Below are 20,587 nucleotides of genomic sequence, written 5' to 3' on the forward strand. Positions count from 1 at the left end.
GATGCTGAGTAGAATAGATGGTAATAGGCAACCTTGCCTAGTCCCTAATGTTACACAGATTGCTTTTTAAAGTTTCACTGGTAAGCAGGTTGTTTAATGTGGGTTTTCTGTAGATTCCTGTCATAAGGTTAAGGAATTTCCCTTTTATTTCTAGTTTACTGATCTTTTCTTTAGCATAAATGGATGCTGAATTCTAGTGAATGCGCTTTCTGCACTGACTGAGACATTATATATTTTTTCTCCTTTAATCTCTTAGTGTTGGTAAGTTATATAAATAGATTTTCTAACATTAAACCAAATTTGCTTTCTTCAGACAATCCAAACTTGGTCATGACATAATACCTTTTTATACATTGCTGTATTTGGTTGGTTAATATTTTGCTTATGAGTCCTGCAAAAGTTTCTAAATGAGATGTAATTATCCCTTCATTTGCTGTCCTTGCCTGGTCTTGATAGCAAGGTAACGTGACTTCATAACGTGATTTGAGGACTCCCTGGAGCTTCGTCTCTTGGAGAGTTTGTGTATTAGTGGAATTATCTGTACCTTAAACATTTGGTAAAATTTGTCTGTAAAATCTGGACCTGTTGCTTTGTAATAAACTTTCAAAATACTGATTCAATTACCCTACTGACTATGAAACTGTTCAGATTTCCTATTTTTTCTTTCTTTCTCATTGTTTTTAGACTCTAAGAATTGCTCTAACTTCCTGTCAGCTCAGCTAATTAATTTTTAGGTTATTTATTTGTTTGTTTGCTTCTTTGTTTCAGGGTATCTACTCTGTCCTATTGCTAGAAATGAAGGTACCAAACCCTCTCTGTCTCTTGTCTCGACTCTCTTATTTTCACTTTCTGTGGAAAAAATATGCATACACACTTGCACACACATTATGTATATACATACATATAACACATATAGCACATACACACACACGCACACAAATTCAACAAGTTACTACAAGTTTTTTAGCCTAATCAAGTCTCAATTTCTTCACTTTAAAGTATGGGCTGTAAGCCATATAAAGCTGGGCCACTTTGTAACCCATCTTAGCCCAGTGTTCCATCCAGTCCAATATTTAAAAGTAACTGGAAAACAATTCAAATATCTATTGAATTCTCTCAAAAATGCCAAAAGGGGCTTCGACTTAAAGATTTGTTTCACATCAGCCCTCCTCCTCTCCAATAAATGTCTGCAATATTTCCATCATCTCTCACTCTAACCCTTCAGATCTCCTCCAACCATCTGGAGACAGCTCTTCCCTTTTCTCCTTCTCCCCCTCATCTTCTGAATTTACTCTTCTCTCTCCCACCAGTAATTCTCTGCCCTTTCCAGTGAAAATCAGATCTCAGATCCTCTCGGTCTCATCCTGTCTCTCATAATTCCATTTCAGCTCAGTGAAAGCCCAGGAATGGAACTGGGGTTGGGAGGAGGAGAGGCTGAGAATTCTCATACCTTATTATACACTGCTTCTTCTCACAGGATCATACACAGCATGAAGGCCTGGAAACAATGAATGGAGGACACCTGGTCCAGTGCCTGAAGCAGGGCAGGTTCTACATAGTTGGGTGGTACCTGTCACATTGTACCAGTTCCATAAATCTCTGAGACACAACTACTTGCCAAACAAAGGGTCTCGAGCCTCAAGATGGCTTTTTACTTCTACATTATTGTGGTTCTATGGTATTAAAATGTGGGTGAAGATGAGATCAAGAGATGTGTATTGCTTCTTGGGATCAGTTTCCTATGAGCAAATATGTCCTGCTGTTAACTAAATCATGAAAAGAAGAGGTTCCCTCTTTCCAGTACTACCCTCATCACCATCTGCCAGTTAGAGACCAGTAGGTATTCATCGTTTGGCAAGTCCTATTTGTGATATCTGGGTCGCATATCCAATCCTTCTGTCACCAGTCCTTGACTTATGGACACACACAAAAAGAAAGGCAGCACAAGAAGCCTGCAGAAGCCAGGGGGCTGGATGCGGTGAAAGTCAGAGGGATGAACTGTTTATCCGGCTAAAGGATGGGGCACGTCTGTAAGAGACACTCTTCCTCCGATAAGCAAGAGTATCTGCATCAGACTATTGTCCTAAAGTGTTATCTGCAGGCTAGGTATTAGCCCTCATCAAAGTTCCTCACATTCTCTAAACATTCAGCATGTATCCAAGAACATCTTACAGAGACACCTCTTATCTGCAAGACAAGCTCTGAGATATATAAGAACTATGATTTTTTTAAATGTCTTGACTTGGGCCCCAACTCATTAAACTGATGATCTTTCAAAGTTTTTGAACGATATGAGAATTTCCTTTCCTTCAAACAGTTCCAAATCCTTTAGCTGCCACTTTCAGTTGGCAGCTTCCAAGCTATTTCTTTTGATCTCTTGAGAAGGCCAGTTGAAACCTGTGGCCACCACCCCTCCGGCCTGTGGCGTTCCTTTAACAAAGCTCCAGCAGTCTGGCATTTTATTGAAATCAGAAAGCACTGGAAGTAACTGCCAGGAATATCAGTTCCTCGTGGACAGGGCCAACGTTATGCTTTTCTGTGATGCTCCACTGAATCTAGAATAATTCTGTGCACACAGAAGGTACTCCACCAACATCCCAAGTGATACTTGTGCTAGGTCCCTAGCTTCCCTTGTAGGTAGGTGTGGTCATATGACCGAATCTGGCTAATGCGAGGAACGCAGAAGTTGCTGAGTGGGACTTTTAGGGAAATCTCTTATAAAAGGAGACAGACAGCTGGCGTATATTGTTTTGCCTTTCCCCTCTTCCTCCTTTCTGCACCCAAGGGCAAATGGTTGCTATTGCTCTGACAGCGTCTTGGACCATAACGTGATACAATAAGAATGCAGTAAGAAGGATGAACTAAGATAGAATGAGCATGGGTCTCTGCTAAGTGTGGAGCTTCCAGGCCCACCCTGGACCACCTACTTTTGGATTTTCAAAAGAGGAACACAAATCCTTACATACATAAACCACTGGTTTGGAAGGATGCTTTCCGTTATACACAACTGAGCCTAATCGAACTGATATAAGGGCAATAATGCCTGTTTTTTAAATTATTTTTTCTTCTTTTAAATTATTGTCTCAGGAGAGGACCCCCCCGACCCTCCCAACACCTGACAGAAGGCCAGGCTACGTCAAGATAATATGGCAGCAGAAAAAGGCAGGGGCCCCTCAAAGGTAGACTCCAACACCTCAGACTACCCCCTGGGCCTAACTCAGCCTCTAGACTGGAGCCTGAGGGTAACGATGAGAAGGTAGAAGGAAACTGCCAACACGTAGTCCAGACTGAGGTCTAAATATGGCCTTGAGTGGACCTCCTCTACCTTGACTCAAGGCCTAGAGACACTGCTACTGGAGAGCGCCATCTACAGGTCCTGCATCAACTAGGACCAAGGTGGTTTGATATTAAGAAACTCTTATAATTTTAACTGTGATAATGGGATTATAGTTATATTTTTAAAGTAAAAACTGAAATATTTCTGAATGAAATGAAATGATTCACTTCAAAATACTTCGATGGAAGAAATGGATGGGGACCAAGATTGGAAACAAGATTGCCCATGAGTTGATCACTGTGGATGCTGGGTACCTGGAGAGTCATTATACTATTTTCTACTTTTCTACGTTAGAAATTCTTCCTAATAAAAAACATATACAGGCATACCTTGTTTTATTGCACTTAGAGGTATTGCGCTTTGCAAGTACTGTGTTTTTTACAAATTGAAGGTTTGTGGCAGCCCTGCGTCAAGTGTCTATCGGTGCCATTTTTCCAACAGCGTTTGCTCACTTTGTGTCTCTGTGTCACATTTTGGTAATTCTCACAATATTTCACACTTTTCCACTGTTATTCTATGCGTTATGGTGATCTGTGATCAGTGATTTTTGACGTTACCACTACAACTCGCTGAAGGCTCAGATAACAGTTCGCATTTTTTAGCAATAAAGTATTTTTTTAATTAAGGTGTGTACGTTGTTTTTTTGGACACAATGCTATTGCACACTTAATAGACTATACTGTAGTTTAAACATAAGTAATTTCTATATGCACTGAGAAACCAAGATAATCATGTGACCTGCTTTACTGCAATATTCGCTTTATTGCAGTGGCCTGGAACTGAACCCACAACATCTCTGAGGTGTCACTGCATGACAGTGGTCCAAGGAAAATCGCATCAGCAAGGACTGTCTGGTGGAAGGGGAAGTGGGGCATAGAGGCAAATGCAGGTGACCGGTGGGTTTCCCTCCTGCTGGAAGCACAGAGGAACCACCCACCAACATCATGCTATGCAATCATTTCAATTCCAGCTTGGCTGTCCCGGCCCATACACAATTTTAATGGAAGGTGCCAGCCAGCCCAACTCCATCTTGTTTACCATTCATCACCGAAAGAGCACTGTGAATTCCTCCACCTCCGCATTTACAGTCACAGGGAACGTGTCACCTAGGGCCACTAACATCAAACACTGTTGTAAATTCTACACTAAAATAGCTCTGGGCTCCAGGTTTTTTATGAGATTTTATTTTCTACTGATAGAGCCTTGGTGCAAAAAGTTTGAAAAGTAACCACCTTGAAGTGAGAGTGATGTTTTCCTTCTCTGCTGATGGGAGGGTTGGGGTCCATCTTTCTGGCAAGCTGGCAGTGTGTGGAGTGCTAACAAATAGGGTAACAATCTAAATGGTCAAATGCAGGGCCAGCATCATCAAAAAGTCTACAAATAATAAATGCTGGAGAGGGTGTGAAGAAAAGGGAACCCTCCTACACTGTTGCTAGGAATGTAAGTTGGTGCAGCTACTGTGGAAAACAGTATGGAGGTTCCTCAAAAAACTAAAAGCAGAGTTGCCAGATGATCCTGCAATCCCACTCCTGGGCATATACCCGGACAAAACTATAATTCGAAAAGATACATGCACCCCTGTGTTCATAGCAGCACTATTCCCAATAGCCAGGACATGGAAACAGCCTAAATGTCCCTCAACAGATGAATGGATAAAGATGTGGTACATACATACAATGGAATACTACTCAGCCATTAAAAAGAATGAAATAATGCCATTTGCAGCAACATGGATGGACCTAGAGATGATCATACTAAGTGAAGTAAATCAGACAGAGAAAGACAAATATCATATGATACCACTTACACGTGGAATCTAAAATATGACACAAATGAACCTGTCTATGAAATAGAAACAGAATCACAGACATATTTAACAGACTGGTGGTTGCCAAGGGGGAGGAGGTCGGGGTTAGCAGATGTAAGCTTTTATATATACGGAATGGATAAACAACAAGGTCCTACAACATAGCACAGGGAACTATATTCAATATCCTATGATAAACCATAATGGAAAAGAATATAAAAAAAGAATATATATATATATATATGTATGTATAACTGAATCACTTTGCTGTACAGCAGTAATTAACACATTGTAAAGCAACTATACTTCAATAAAAATTTTTTTAAAAATTAAAAAATAAAAAATGTAGGGCCAGGAGTAAGAGAATAATGATATGCTCATACACTGGAATATGTCATAACTATTTAAATGGTGTTTATGAAGAATTTATAATAACACGGGAAGTGCTTTTGCTACCCTCTTAAATGAAAAACTAAGGACACAAAATTGTTTATTCTGTACAACTAAAATATTTAACTATACACAGACAAAATGAAACACCCTTTGTCTTAACAGTGATTAAACCAGAGTGATAGCATTAGGAATGATTCCTATCCATTTATTTTTCTTTAGGGTAGAGGCACACCTGGGGCATGGTAGATCCTTTGCATTAGTAAAATGCAGAGGTCTTTAAAGCATAGGTTTTCAGCCAGGGACTCTTAACTGGGAACCATGGATAGAATTCGGGTAAACTTGGCTGGGGAAAAAAAACAAACACACACACACACACATTTTTATTTTCACTAACCTCTAACTGGAAATTTTTTTCTTCTGAATTTTTTTTGTAGTAAAACAAACATAACGTGAAATTTACCATCTTAACCATTTATAAGTATACAGTTTAGTGGCATTAAGTACATTCACACTGGTGCCCGACAAGTCACCACTACCCAGCTCCAAACTAAAATGTAACATTGCCTTTAATTATGGATGTAGTCAAAGAACCGCAGTAATTTACCAGGATCTGTGACTTTGCCACCAATAGAAATCAAAGCTCTTTTCATATCACATCACAGCTGTCGCAGGTATACCGAACTATTGTTCATGCCCCTCACAGCTGTGAAATTAGGTAGTCATGAGAACTGCCACCAGATCTCCTTATCAAATGTCACTAGAGTTGTTATTTAGGTTACTAGATTACAAATTTGTTTTGTAATATTTTGCTAACCATATTTCAATACAAAGGTTTTCCGTTGTATATAATCCCATAGCTAAGCCCCACCCCACAGAGCCCCCAAGGCCTTTTCCAGCCCTGTGAGTCCTGGGCATTGGCCCCGCCCACCACCCAAACCTCACCCTTGCTTAGGCCCCACTCTCCACAGCTAAGGCCTTCCCCCCACCCTGCCTTTTTTTTTTTTTCTTTTCCCTCCTCCTCTTTTTTACTATTGTGGTACTGACGTACCTTCCGGTTGCTGATTCATCTATATTTTTATTTTTACATTCTTTCTAACATATCTGTTAGCTTCCTAGTCTAATTTTATTTTTTAATTTGTCATTGTTCTTTTTTTGCTGCCCCACGCAGCTTGTGGGATCTTGATTCGCAAGCCCGGGGTCGGGCAGAAGCTCCTGCAGTGGGAGCTCCGAGTCCGAACCACTGGACTAACAGAGAACCTCAGACCCCAGGGAATATTCATCGGAGTGAGGCCTCACAGAGTTCCTCATCTCAGCACCAGACCCAGCTCTACCTAATAGCCTACAAACTCCAGTGTGGAAAGCATCAGGCCAAACAACTAGTAAAACAGGAACACAATGCCACTCATTAAAAAAAAAAAAATGAGATAGCAAAAAAATATGTCACAGATGAAGGAGCAAGGTAAAAACCTGCAAGACCAAATAAATGAAGAAGAAATAGGCAATCTACCTGAAAAAGAATTCACAGTAATGATAGTAAAGATGATCCAGAATCTCGGAAACAGAATGGAAGCACAGACTGAGAAAATAAATGTTTAACAAAGGTCTAGAAGAATTAAAGAACAAACAAACAGAGATGAACAACACAATAACCGAAATGAAAAACACACTAGAAGGAATCAATAACAGAATAACAGAGGCAGAAGAACGAATAAGTGAGCTGGAAGACAAAATGGTGGAAATAACTGCTGAGGAGCAGAATAAAGAAAAAAGAATGAAAAGAATTGAAGACAATCTCAGAGACCTCTGGGACAACATTAAACGCACCAACATTCGAATTATAGGGGTCCCAGAAGAAGAAGAGAAACAGAAAGGGACTGAGAAAATATTTGAAGAGATTATAGTTGAAAACTTCCCTAACATGGGGAAGGAAATAGTCAATCAAGTCCAGGAAGTGCAGAGAATCCCATACAGAATAAATTCAAGGAGAAACACGCCAAGACACATATTAATCAAACTATCAAAAATTAAATACAAAGAAAAAATATTAAAAGCAGCAAGGGAAGAGCAACAAATAACATACAAGGGAATCCCCATAAGGTTAACAGCTAATCTTTCAGCAGAAACTCTGCAAGCCAGAAGAGAGTGGCAAGACATATTTAAAGTGATGAAAAACCTACAACCAAGAATACTCCACCCAGCAAGGATCTTTCAGAGTCGATGGAGAAGTCAAAAGCTTTTCAGACAAACAAAAGCTAAGAGAATTCAGCACCACCAAACCAGCTTTACAACAAATGCTAAAGAAACTTCTCTAAGCTGGAAACATAAGAGAAGAAAAAGACCCACAAAAACAAACCAAAAACAATTAAGAAAATGGTAACAGGAACATACATATCGATAATAACCTTGAATGTAAATGGTTTAAATGCCCCAACCAAAAGACACAGACTGGCTGAATGGATACAAAAACAAGACCCATATATACGCTGTCTACAAGAGACCCACTTCAGACCTAGGGACACATACAAACCGAAAGTGAAGGGATGGAAAAAGATATTCCATGCAAATGGAAATCAAAAGAAAGCTGGGGTAGCAATACTCATATCAGATAAAATAGACTTTAAAATAAAGACTGTTACAAGAGACAAAGAAGGACACTACATAATGATCAAGGGATCAATCCAAGAAGAAGATATAACAATTATAAATGTTTATGCACCCAACATAGGAGCACCTTAATACATAAGGCAAATGCTAACAACCATGAAAGGAGAAATTGACAGTAACAAAATAATAGTAGGGGACTTTAACACCCCACTTACGCCAATGGACAGATCATCCAAACAGAAAATAAATAAGGAAACACAAGCTTTAAATGACACAAAAGACCAGACAGATCTAATTGAAAATTATACAACATTCCACCAAAAGTGGCAGAATACACTTTATTCTCAAGTGCACATGGAACATTCTCCAGGAGAGATCACATCTTGGGTCACAAAGCAAGCCTCGGAAAATTTAAGAAAATTGAAATCGTATCAAGCATCTTTTCTGACCACAACGCTATGAGATTGGAAATCAATTACAGGAAAAAAACTGTAAAAAACACAAATACAAGGAGGCTAAACAATACGTTACTAAATAACCAAGAGATCACTGAAGAAATCAAAGGGGAAATCAAAAAATACCTAGAGACAAATGACAATGAAAACACGACAATCCAAAACCTATGGGATGCAGCAAAAGCAGTTCTAAGAAGGAAGTTTATAGCAATACAAGCCTACCTCAAGAAACAAGAAAAATCTTAAATAAACAATCTAACGTTACACCTAAAGGAGCTAGAGAAGAAGAATAAACAAAACCCAAAGTTAGTACAAGGAAAGAAATCATAAAGATCAGAGCAGAAATAAATAAAATGAAAACAAAGAAAACAATAGCAAAGATCAATAAACCTAAAAGTTGGTTCTTTGAGAAGATACACAAAATTGATAAACCATTAGCCAGACTCATCATGAAGAAGAGGGAGAGGACTCAAATGAATAAAATTAGAAATTAAAAAGGAGAAGTTACAACAGACATGGCAGAAATACAGAGCATCCTAAGAGACTACTACCAGCAACTCTATGCCAATAAAATGGACAACCTGGAAGAAATGGACAAATTCGTAGAAAGCTATAACCTTCCAAGACTGAACCAGGAAGAAATAGAAAATATGAACAGACCAATCACAAGAAAGAAATCGAAACTGTGATTAAAAATCTTCCAACAAACAAAAGTCCAGGACCAGATGGCTTCACAGGTAAATTCTCTCAAACATTTAGAGAAAAGCTAACACCCATCCTTCTCAAACTCTTCCAAAAAATTGCAGAGGAAGGAACACTCCCAAACTCATTCTATGAGGCCACCATCACCCTGATACCAACCAGACAAAGATACCACAAAAAAAGAAAATTACAGACCAATATCACTCATGAATATAGATGCAAAAATCCTCAACAAAATACTAGCAAACAGAATCCAACAACACATTAAAAGGATCATACACCATGATCAAGTGGGATTTATCCCAGGGATGCAAGGATTCTTCAATGTACGCAAATCAATCAATGTGATACACCATATTAACAAATTGAAGAATAAAAACCGTATCATCATCTCAATAGATGCAGAAAAAGCTTTTGACAAAATTCAACACCCATTTATGATAAAAACTCTCCAGAAAGTGGGCATAGAGGGAACCTACCTCAACATAATAAAGGCCATATACGACAAACCCACAGCAAACATCATTCTCAATGGTGAAAAACTGAAAACATTTCCTCTAAGATCAGGAACAAGACAAGGATGTCCACTCTCACCACTATTATTCAACACAATTTTGGAAGTCCTAGCCACAGCAATCAGAGAAGAAAAATAAATAAAAGGGATGCAATTTGGAAAAGAAGAAGTAAAACTGTCACTGTTTGCAGATGATATACTATACATAGAGAATCCTAAAGATGCCACCAGAAAACTACTAGAGCTAATCAATGTATTTGGTAAAGTTGCAGGATACAAAATTAAAGCACAGAAACCTCTTGCATTCCTATACACTAATGATGAAAAACCTGAAAGAGAAATTAAGGAAACACTCCCATTTACCACTGCAACAAAAAGAATAAAATACCTAGGAATAAACCTCCCTAGGGAGACAAAAGACCTGTATTCAGAAAACTATAAGACACTGATGAACGAAATTAAAGATGATATAAACAGATGGAGAGATAGACCATGTTCCTGGACTGGAAGAATCAATATTGTATGTTGACTATAATAAAATGACTACACTACCCAAAGCAATCTACAGATTCAATGCAATCCCTATCAAATTACCAATGGCATTTTTTAGAGAACTAGAACAAAAAATCTTAAAATTTGTATGGAGACACAAAAGACCCCAAATAGCCAAAGCAGTCTTGAGGGGAAAAAACAGTGCTGGAGGAATCAGACTCCCTGACTTCAGACTATACTACAAAGCTACAGTAATCAAGACAATATGGTACTGGCACAACAACAGAAATATAGATCAATGGAAAAGGATAGAAAGCCCAGAGATAAACCCACGCACCTATGGTCAACTAATCTATGATGAAGGAGGCAAGGATACACAATGGAGAAAAGACAGTCTCTTCAATAAGTGGTGCTGGGAAAACTGGACAGCTACATGTAAAAGAATGAAATTAGAACACTCCCTAACACCATACAGAAAAATAAACTCAAAATGGATTAAAGACCTAAATTTAAGACTGGACACTATAAAACTCTTAGAGGAAAACATAGGAAGAACACTCTTTCACATAAATCACAGCAAGATCCTTTTTGATCCACCTCCTAGAGTAACAGAAATAAAAACAAACAAATGGGACGTAATTAAACTTCAAAGCTTTTGCACAGCAAAGGAAAACATAAGACAAAAAGACAACCCTCAGAATGGGAGAGAATATTTGCAAATGAAACAACAAAGGATTAATCTCCAAAATATACAAACAGCTCATGGAGCTAGCTCAGTATCAAAAAAACAAACAATCCAGTTAAAAAATGGGTGTAAGACCTAAATAGACATTTCACCAAGGAAGACTTAGAGATGGCCAAGAGGCACATGAAAAGGTGCTTGCTCATCATCACTAATTTTTAGAGAAATGCAAATCAAAACTACAATGAGGTATCACCTCACGCAGGTCAGAATGGTCATTATCAAAAAAGCTAGAAACAATAAATGCTGGAAAGGGTGTGGAGAAAAGGGAACCCTCCTACACTGCTGGTGGGAATGTAAATTGATACAACCACTATGGAAAACAGTATGGAGGTTCCTTAGAAAACTAAAAATAGAACTACCATACGACCCAGCAATCCCACTACTGGGCATATACCCTGAGAAAACCATAATTCAAAAAGAGTCATGTACCACAATGTTCATTGCAGCTCCATTTACAATAGCCAGGACATGGAACCAACCTAAATGTCCATCGACAGATGAATGGATAAAGAAGATGTGGCACATATATACAATGGAATATTACTCAACCATTAAAAGAAATGAAACTGAGTTATTTGTAGTGAGGTGGATGGACCTAGAGTCTGTCATACAGAGTGAAGTAAATCAGCAAAACAAATACCATATGCTAACACATATATATGGAATCTAAAAAATGAAAAAAATGGTACTGATGAACCTAGTTGCAGGGCAGGAATAAAGAGGTAGACATAGAGAATGGACTTGAGGACACGGGGTGGGAAGGCGAAGCTGGGGTGAAGTGAGAGTAGCATCGACGTATATACACTACCGAATATAAAATAGTTGGCTGGTGGGAAGCAGCAGCACAGCACAGGGAGATCGGCTCTGTGCTTTGCGATGACCTAGAGGGGTGGGATAGGGAGGGTGGGAGGGAGGCTCACGAGGGAGGGGATATGGGGACGTGTGTATGCATATGGCTGATTCGCTTTGTTGTGCAACAGAAACTAACACAGTACTGTGAAGCAATTATACTCCAATAAAGATGTATTTTAAAATAAATAAATAAAAGTAAAAAACATTTTTCTGAGAAGGAATGGATAAAACATTATTCTGAGAATGAACTGATGGTTTTCAGCAGACCTCCAAAGGGGTTCACAAGACCAGAAAAATTGAGAACTCCTCAACAGATGTGTTTCTGACAGATGGAGTAATTAAAGTATTAGCTACCCTCAACATACAATAATGGGTTTACTGACGGGTATTCCAATTCCCCTGTTGGCGATGTGGCCTAGTATAAAATGACACCACGCCCATCTGCATCTTCCCAACATCCACTGTGCATTTAGCCCTTAGAATAATCCTGTTTGCGTGTGTCCCTTCGAAAAACAATGTTTGACAGACCTCAAGAGACGTTCTCAGATGAATAGGAACTTAATGGTGGGAAGAGTATGAGAATATCAGAGCAGAATTTAAGAAGAGACACAGGGCTTCCCTGGTGGCGCAGTGGTTGAGAATCTGCCTGCCAATGCAGGGGACACGGGTTCGAGCCCTGGTCTGGGAAGATCCCACGTGCCGCGGAGCAACCAAGCCCGTGAGCCACAACTACTGAGCCTGCGCGTCTGGAGCCTGTGCTCCGCAACAAGAGAGGCCGCGATAGTGAGAGGCCCGCGCACCGCGATGAAGAGTGGCCCCCGCTCGCCACAACTAGAGAAAGCCCTCGCACAGAAACAAAGACCCAACACAGCCATAAATAAATAAATAAATAAATTTAAAAAATAAAAAAAAAAAGAGGAACAAACCAGCCTCACTTTTCAAAAAGAATCCATTTCCCTAATATACTTCTTCCTTTATTCAAAAATATTTTTTGGAAGATGAGTTCAGCATCACTAATTAGGGAAATGCAAATCAAAACCACACTGAGATATCACCTCACATGTATTAGGAAGGCTATTATCAAAAAGACAAGAAATGACAGTGTTGGTGAGTGTGTGGAGAAAAGGGAACCCTCGTGCACTGTTGGTGGGAATGTAAACTGGTGCAGCCACTATAGAAAACAGTATGGAAGTTCCTCAAAATATTAAAAGTATAACTACCATACGATCCAGCAATTCCACTTCTGGGTATTTATCCAAAGAAAACGAAAACACTAACTTGACAAGCTGTATGCACCCCCTTGTTCATTGCAGCATCATTTACAATAATCAAGACATAGAAACAACCTAGGTGTCCACCGACAGATGAATGGATAAAGAAAACGTGGTGTAAATATACAACGGAATATTATTCAACTACAAAAAAGAATGAAATCTTGCTGTTTGCAACAACATGGATGGACCTTGAGGGCATTCTGCTGAATGAAATAAGTCAGAGAGGGAAACACAAATACTGTATGATCTCACTTATATGTGGAAACTAAAAACAAACAAGCTCACAGATACAGAGAACAGATTGGTGGTTGCCAGACGTGGGGGTGGGGTGAGCAAAGTGGATGAAGGGGGTCAAAAGGTACAAACTTTAACTTACAAAATAAATGAGTCATGAGGATGGAATGTACAGCATGGTGACTATAGTTAACACTGTACTGCATATTTGAAAGTTGCTAAGAGAGTAGATCTTAAAAGTTCTCATCACAAGAAAAATAATTATGTATGATGACAGAAGTTAACTAGACTTGTGATCACTTTGCAATATATACAAATACTGAATCATTGTGTTGTACACCTGAAACTAATGTTATACGTCGATTATACCTCAATAGAAAGAAATCTGTTTTTGGAATCTGGTGCTGGGCTCTGTATTCCTCGGACTATAACCGCCATTTGATGACCTTTCTACGCGTATAAGATTTTCTTTTCCGCAAGTCCCATGTCTCCCATAATTTTCAAATAAAACTGCTCTCTAATGTGCAAAGATGTCTGCCTCACCTACAATCACCTTCTCTGAGGGAAGCCCCCACTTACCTCCCACCAAGAGGTCCATAAAGTTGGGTCTCAGGGGTGTCTCTAAGAATTCAGATCCCTGGCAATGGCTGACTGGTCCAGGGTAGAGACCTGACCCAAGCCGAGCCAGTTGGATTCTCTCTCCTGGGAATTTGGGATGGGGTCCCAGTGTCTCTCCTTGGTGCTTTGACCTGTGGGCATGTAAACCCGGGGGTATCAGGTGGGTGTGTCTGGTGATGTGCACACAGAGGCTGACAGATAAACCCAGGATGGGACGTGGGTCTGCAGAGAGGGGCACAGATGTTTCAGCTCAGGACCACTGGATCTATATTACAGAAACCCCCTTGAGACTGGGGCTGCTCTGGGGAGGACCCCAACTGCTAAGTTTAGAGTTGGTTCCTAAGGCACCCCACAGGGCAGCTCGCGATCGTCTCACGCCCTCTCTTCCCAAGTGTATCCTCAGGGTCCCACCAGTCCTTTCTGCAAAAAAGCAGGAAACAGCCACCCAACCAGCCAGCGTACCTCAGGTCTGCCGATGCTTCTGCGGACCCGCGCTCCAACCCCTTCCGACTGCTCCCGGCTGAGTAGTGAGAGGGTAACCTTTTTGGACCACGCCATGTCCAAGGCTAAAAAGAGAGTGTTCTGAGGCTGAGCTGTAGAGGACGGAGGGCAAGAGGAGGAACAACAAAACACAGAAATCATCAAGGAGGGACCACTCAAGGACTATAAAATATAGGATAGGAAATTCACACCTGCCCCAAGTATTAACAGCTACAATTTTTAAATTGCTTACTCTGCACAAGACCTGAGCTAGGTGCTTTAAATCAACCATAATGATGGTGAACGCGTGGGAGTACTAACTAGGTTCCCAGCACCCTACTAATGATTTACAATGTTTATCGGGTGTAGTCCTACGACCACCTTTGACAAGGGTTAGTAATAACAGCTCCGTTGGGCATTCACTAAGGACCTCTAATGCGCACTTTATCTGCTTTACATGATTGAAATCCCTCGACCTCCCCCCTACCCCGCGCTGCCCCATGACGGAGGTGCTACCATGAGCTGAGAGAGATCTGTGTGGCGACACGGAGAAAAACCAAGAGGTCTGGGACTCTCACCTGAACATGCCGAAGACCTTGACACTGAAAGGGATCTTTGAGGGTCATCAAATTCAAAGACCCATCTATCCCTGAAGCTCAGGGTCAACTTAAGTAGCAAGAAATCTTGGAGCTTTCACGTGAAGTAGAGCACAGGAAACTCATGGAGGAGGTGCCCTTGACAGTGCTTTCCATATTTCGGCACCCAACCACAGCCCCAATCCAAAAGTGTTTCCTCTTTGTGGGTCGAAAGCCTACTCAACGGCATATCACGAAACAAGTATAATCAATCCCCTTTCCACTTCAAATGCTTGCATACAATACCCGCAACTCCTAACGCTCTTCTTCAAACGTATAATCCTTTCCTTCAAAGATTCCCACTCAAACCAAGAGAGATGCTGCAGCGAGAAGCATACTCTGGAGCCACACAGCCTGGGTCTGCAGCCCAAGTTCACCAACGTACCAGCTGTGTGACCTGAGGCCAATTGCTAAACCTCTCTGTTCCTCAGTTCTTCCACCTGCGAAATAGGAGTAATAAGACTGCCTACCGCAAAGGAGTGTAGTCAGCGCCCTAAGAACGTGAGCTGCCGCTACTCTGAGCGCTGTGCGCGGCAAAGCCCTCCAGGAAGTCAAGCAAGGCTCACTCTAAATGTGCCCTCCCCGAGGCAGGAAATCAATAAATATTTATTGGGTGCTGGGCCGTGGGGTACCTGAAATGAGCTCAATCCTCCACGCTGTACAGAACTGTCATCACCTACCTACAAGCATCTTGAAAGTATTGATATTTTACGCCCCGCCCCCCCCCCCAATTTGGACTATTTCTGGGTCTTTCCAGACTCCTACAATTAAATTCTATGCATGTGAACCACTGATGAGGTACTTACCAGATCGCAGTGGTCTGCAGAAAGAAAAGTTGTCTGCCACTTGCACCCCACTGCAGAGGACTACTTAAGCATCTCTGGCCATCTGCCTAGGAGATTCCCCTGGGAGTCTGAGGCGGGCCAGAGAGGGCGGGGTCCTGCTAACTGATCGCCGGCACCCGCCCGGCCCTGCGGGCGCCCTGTAGTCCCTCCCGGTGAGGGCGGCTGCTGCAGCCCGTGCGGCGGGGGAGGCGTGGGGAAGGTGGGCTCGAAGGGCGCCGCGCAGCTGCCTCACCGTGACTCAGCACTTCGCTGCCGGCGGCCGCAGGGAGGCGGGAGGCGGGAGTGTGTGGGTCTCTGGGGCCCTGGGGGGGGGGCGATACTCCTTGATTGACAGTCCGCCGCCGCGCGGATCCTCTCGCTCCGCCCCCCGCCGCTCCCCCGCCCCCGCCTGCCCTCGATGCCCCCCGCCCGCCCCCTAGAGCTGCGCGCTGGGCCCTGGGAGCGGGAGTTGGACCTGGCAGGTGTTCTGTTCAGGGCGAAGGTCCCAACTGGACCTTCTAGGACACCTGTCTCTACCTGGAGTCCGCTGATCACGCAATCCGAGGAGCTCGGCGGCATGGGTTTGAATCCTGCCTCCACCACTTCTAGCTGTGTGGCCTTGGGCAGGTGGCTCAGCCTCTCTGTGCCTCCGGTTCCTCCATTGTAAAATGGGCATGGTGACAATACAATACAACCTGATGGGGCTGTGATGAGAATGAAATGAGCTGGGCAGGTGCTAAGCATTACACAACTGTTGGCTACATAAATAAGTTGCTTGCTGCTCTCTCCTTGCAAAGGGGTGAGGGAATTGGAGAGTGTTCCCAGGGGAGTGCGGAGTTGCAGAAGCCTCCGCGGGTTTCTGTTCTGTAAACACCAGAAAGCTCACTGCCTGGTTTTGAAGGAGGAAAGAAAGTGCTGAATAGTAAATGTTTTCGATTTTGCACGTGTTCTCTGTGGCTACCAAGCCAGTTGGCCTTTGTAGCAACAGAACAGCCAGAGACAACAGGTAAATAAATGGGTGTGGCTGTGTTTCAATAAAACTTTAATTATGGCTACTGACATTTGAATTTCATGTAATTTTCACTTGTCATGAACTGTTATTCTCCTTTTGGTTTTTTAGTTCAAGTACTTACAAGTGTAAAAACCACTGTTAGCTCGCAGGCTCTAAAAAAACGAGGTAGTGGGCCAGACTTGGCTGCAGGCCTAGTTTGCAGACCCCTGCTTTAAGACAACAGTCCGTAGAGGAAGAAGGACTTTCCCCCTGATGCCTTATATGTCAGTGGGGCTCAAGTCCCCCCTTCCCACTTTACTTCGATGAGTCAAAGCTAAATGAGAGGGCCCCCCTGGTGGCGCAGTGGTTAAGAATCTGCCCACCAATGCAGGGGACACGGGTTCGAGCCCTGGTCCAGGAAAACCCCACATGCCGCGGAGCAACTAAGCCCGTGCGCCACAACTGCTGAGCCTGCGCTCTAGAGCCGGCGAGCCACAACTACTGGCCCATGCAGCTAGAGCCTGAGCTCCGCAACAAGAGAAGCCACCGCAGTGAGAAGCCTGCGCACAGCAACGAAGAGTAGCCCCCGCTTGCCGCAAATAGAGAAAGCCCGCGCACAGCAACGAAGACCCAATGCGGCCAAAAATAAATAAATAAATAGTTTTTAAAAAGCTAATGAGATAATACACGTGAACATTAAAAGTGCCATGAAATAATATTGTTGCTCATCATCATTCTACTTACGACTGCAGCTGTCTCCAAAGAAAATAGAAGCGTGGGCTCTCTGTCTGGCACTTGGCAGAACTTGGTAAATACTTCTGCCTTCCCTACCAAAAAGTTCAATGTTTAGCCAATTGCCTGAGACTGAAACTCAAGCTATCACTATTCCACCTTGAAATCTTGTGGATTCTGCTCCTATTATCTCTTAAGTAGCAATATATCCAGTGCTTCCCATTTTGACTGCTACCATCCATCTTCTCTGATAGCCAAGCCATTCTCCACATCACAGGGAAATGGAATAACCGCCTAAAACCTTCATTGCCCTCAAGAGAAGGAGCTGTGATGTCTTTAACCCAGCCTCGCCCTCAGCATGCTGACACTTGCTCGAGGATGGACACCACACACACAGCAGCCTCTCTTTCCATTATGCTCAACTTCTTTAGGCTCTCGAATGTGCATTCACTCTCTTGTCAGCTTGCTGTGCCTCTGCCTGGAACTTTCTTTCTCCTTGATCTGGCCTATTGCCATTCATCTTTCAGCTCTCAGTTTCCACATCACTCCCTCTAGGAAGCGTTGCCTGTCTGTTCCCTCAAGTCTGGGTGAGAAGTTTGACTTGGCAGTCATCACGACTACACACTGTTGACCAGAGTCATCGTTTCTCTTCCTTTGGAAGATTCTATTTTCCTAAGATGGCTCCAACAGTATCTCCCATATACACTTGTCTTCTTCTTCAATGTGACCTTGACACTCCCCCCATCACAAGTGGAGTTTACTTCTCTTCCTCTTAAGTCTAGGCAGGGCCTTTGGCTGCTCTGACTGATGGAATACGGTGGAAGGGGCAGTGTGCCACTTCTGGGCGTGGCTCTGAAATGGCCTGCCAGCTTCTGCTTCCTGCCTTTGGGAAGCCAGCTACCAGGTAGGAAGAGTGAGGACTCTGAGACCAGCTTTCTGGGAGAAGCCCACGCCATGTGGAGGAGAGGTCCTGCAGGAAGAAACGCCATGTGAGGAAGGAGACAGAGGCCAAGGACACTGTGGCACCAGACATACAGACAAACAAGCCATCTGGGAAGTGGCTCCTCCAGGCCCAGCTGCCCCAGCTGACGCCACATGGCTAAGACATGAACACCCAACTGTGTGCTTCCCAACTTCCAGACCCACATACTTGTGAGCAGATAAACATGGTTATTTCAAGCCACTCAGTTTCCAGGTCATTTGTTTCATGATAATAGATAACTGGAAAATATGCTTTTATGCAAGAAAACAGATGAGATGGATTTTCAAAGCTCTTTGGCCTAAAAAAAAAAACTCTTACAAATATTTACTCTTTTACTTTGAGAACATAAACAAAATTGATAAACCATTAGCCAGACTCATCAAGAAAAAAAGGGAGAAGACTCAAATCAATAGAATTAGAAATGAAAAAGGAGAAGTAACAACTGACACTGCAGAAATACAAAGGATCATGAGCGATTACCACAAGCAACTATATGACAATAAAATGGACAACTTGGAAGAAATGGACAAATTCTTAGAAAACCACAACCTTCCGAGACCGAACCAGGAAGAAATAGAAAATATAAACAGACCAATCACAAGCACTGAAATTGAAACTGTGATTAAAAATCTTCCAACAAACAAAAGCCCAGGACCAGATGGCTTCACAGGCGAATTCTATCAAACATTTAGAGAAGAGCTAACACCTATCCTTCTCAAACTCTTCCAAAATATTGCAAAGGGAGGAACACTCCCCAACTCATTCTACGAGGCCACCATCACCCTGATACCAAAACCAGACAAAGATGTCACAAAGAAAGAAAACTACAGGCCAATATCACTGATGAACATAGATGCAAAAATCCTCAACAAAATACTAGCAAACAGAATCCAACAGCACATTAAAAGGATCATACACCATGATCAAGTGGGATTTATCCCAGGGATGCAAGGATTCTTCAGTACACGTAAATCAATCAATGTGGTAAACCATATTAACAAATCGAAGAATAAAAACCATATGATCATCTCAATAGATGCAGAAAAAGCTTTTGACAAAATTCAACACCCATTTATGATAAAAACGCTCCAGAAAGTGGGCATAGAGGGAACCTACCTCAACATAATAAAGGCCATATACGACAAACCCACAGCAAACATCATTCTCAACGGTGAAAAACTGAAAGCATTTCCTCTGAGATCAGGAACAAGACAAGGATGTCCACTCTCACCACTATTATTCAACATAGTTTTGGAAGTTTTAGCCACAGCAATCAGAGAAGAAAAAGAAAGAAAAGGAATCTAAATCGGAAAACAAGAAGTAAAGCTGTCACTGTTTGCAGATGACATGATACTATACATAGAGAATCCTAAAGATGCTACCAGAAAAGTACTAGAGCTAATCAATGAATTTGGTAAAGTAGCAGGATACAAAATTAATGCACAGAAATCTCTTGCATTCCTATATACTAATGATGAAAAATCTGAAAGAGAAATTAAGGAAACACTCCCATTTACCACTGCAACAAAAAGAATAAAATACCTAGGAATAAACCTACCTAAGGAGACAAAACACCTGTATGCAGAAAACTATAAGACACTGATGAAAGAAATTAAAGATGATACAAGCGGAGAGATATACCATGTTCTTGGATTGGAAGAATCAACATTGTGAAAATGACTATACTTCCCAAAGCAATCTACAGATTCAGTGCAATCCCTATCAAACTACCAAAGGCATTTTTCACAGAACTAGAACAAAAAATTTCACAATCTGTATGGAAACACAGAAGACCCTGAATAGCCAAAGCAATCTTGAGAAAGAAAAACGTAGCTGGAGGAGTCAGGTTCCCTGACTTCAGACTATACTACAAAGCTACAGTAATCAAGACAGTATGGTACTGGCACAAAAACAGA

General features: G+C 41.9%; 1 protein-coding gene across 7 annotated transcripts in view; it reads right to left on the reverse strand.

The window, feature by feature from the left end:
* Positions 1-16,598, reverse strand: part of PIR (pirin) — a 103,730-nt gene extending 87,132 nt beyond the window's left edge. For 2 of the 7 annotated variants that reach the window (XR_005018384.1, XR_005018385.1), the window contains exons 1-2: positions 15,949-16,258; positions 14,490-14,620 (exon numbers count right to left, since the gene is read on the reverse strand). Coding sequence is in view for 4 of the 7 variants with exons in the window: in XM_036840465.1 (XP_036696360.1) it covers positions 14,490-14,585 (96 nt within the window). In the remaining 3 variants the exon portion in view is untranslated. Of the gene's footprint in view, positions 1-14,489; positions 14,621-15,085; positions 15,144-15,948; positions 16,259-16,503 lie in introns of those variants that run through there. The other 5 variants (XM_036840466.1, XM_036840463.1, XR_005018386.1 and 2 more) reach the window with 4 other exon arrangements.
* Positions 16,599-20,587: the final 3,989 nt, after the last annotated feature.

Source organism: Balaenoptera musculus, chromosome X (genome assembly GCF_009873245.2).
Source record: "Balaenoptera musculus isolate JJ_BM4_2016_0621 chromosome X, mBalMus1.pri.v3, whole genome shotgun sequence".
NCBI lineage: Eukaryota > Metazoa > Chordata > Mammalia > Artiodactyla > Balaenopteridae > Balaenoptera > Balaenoptera musculus.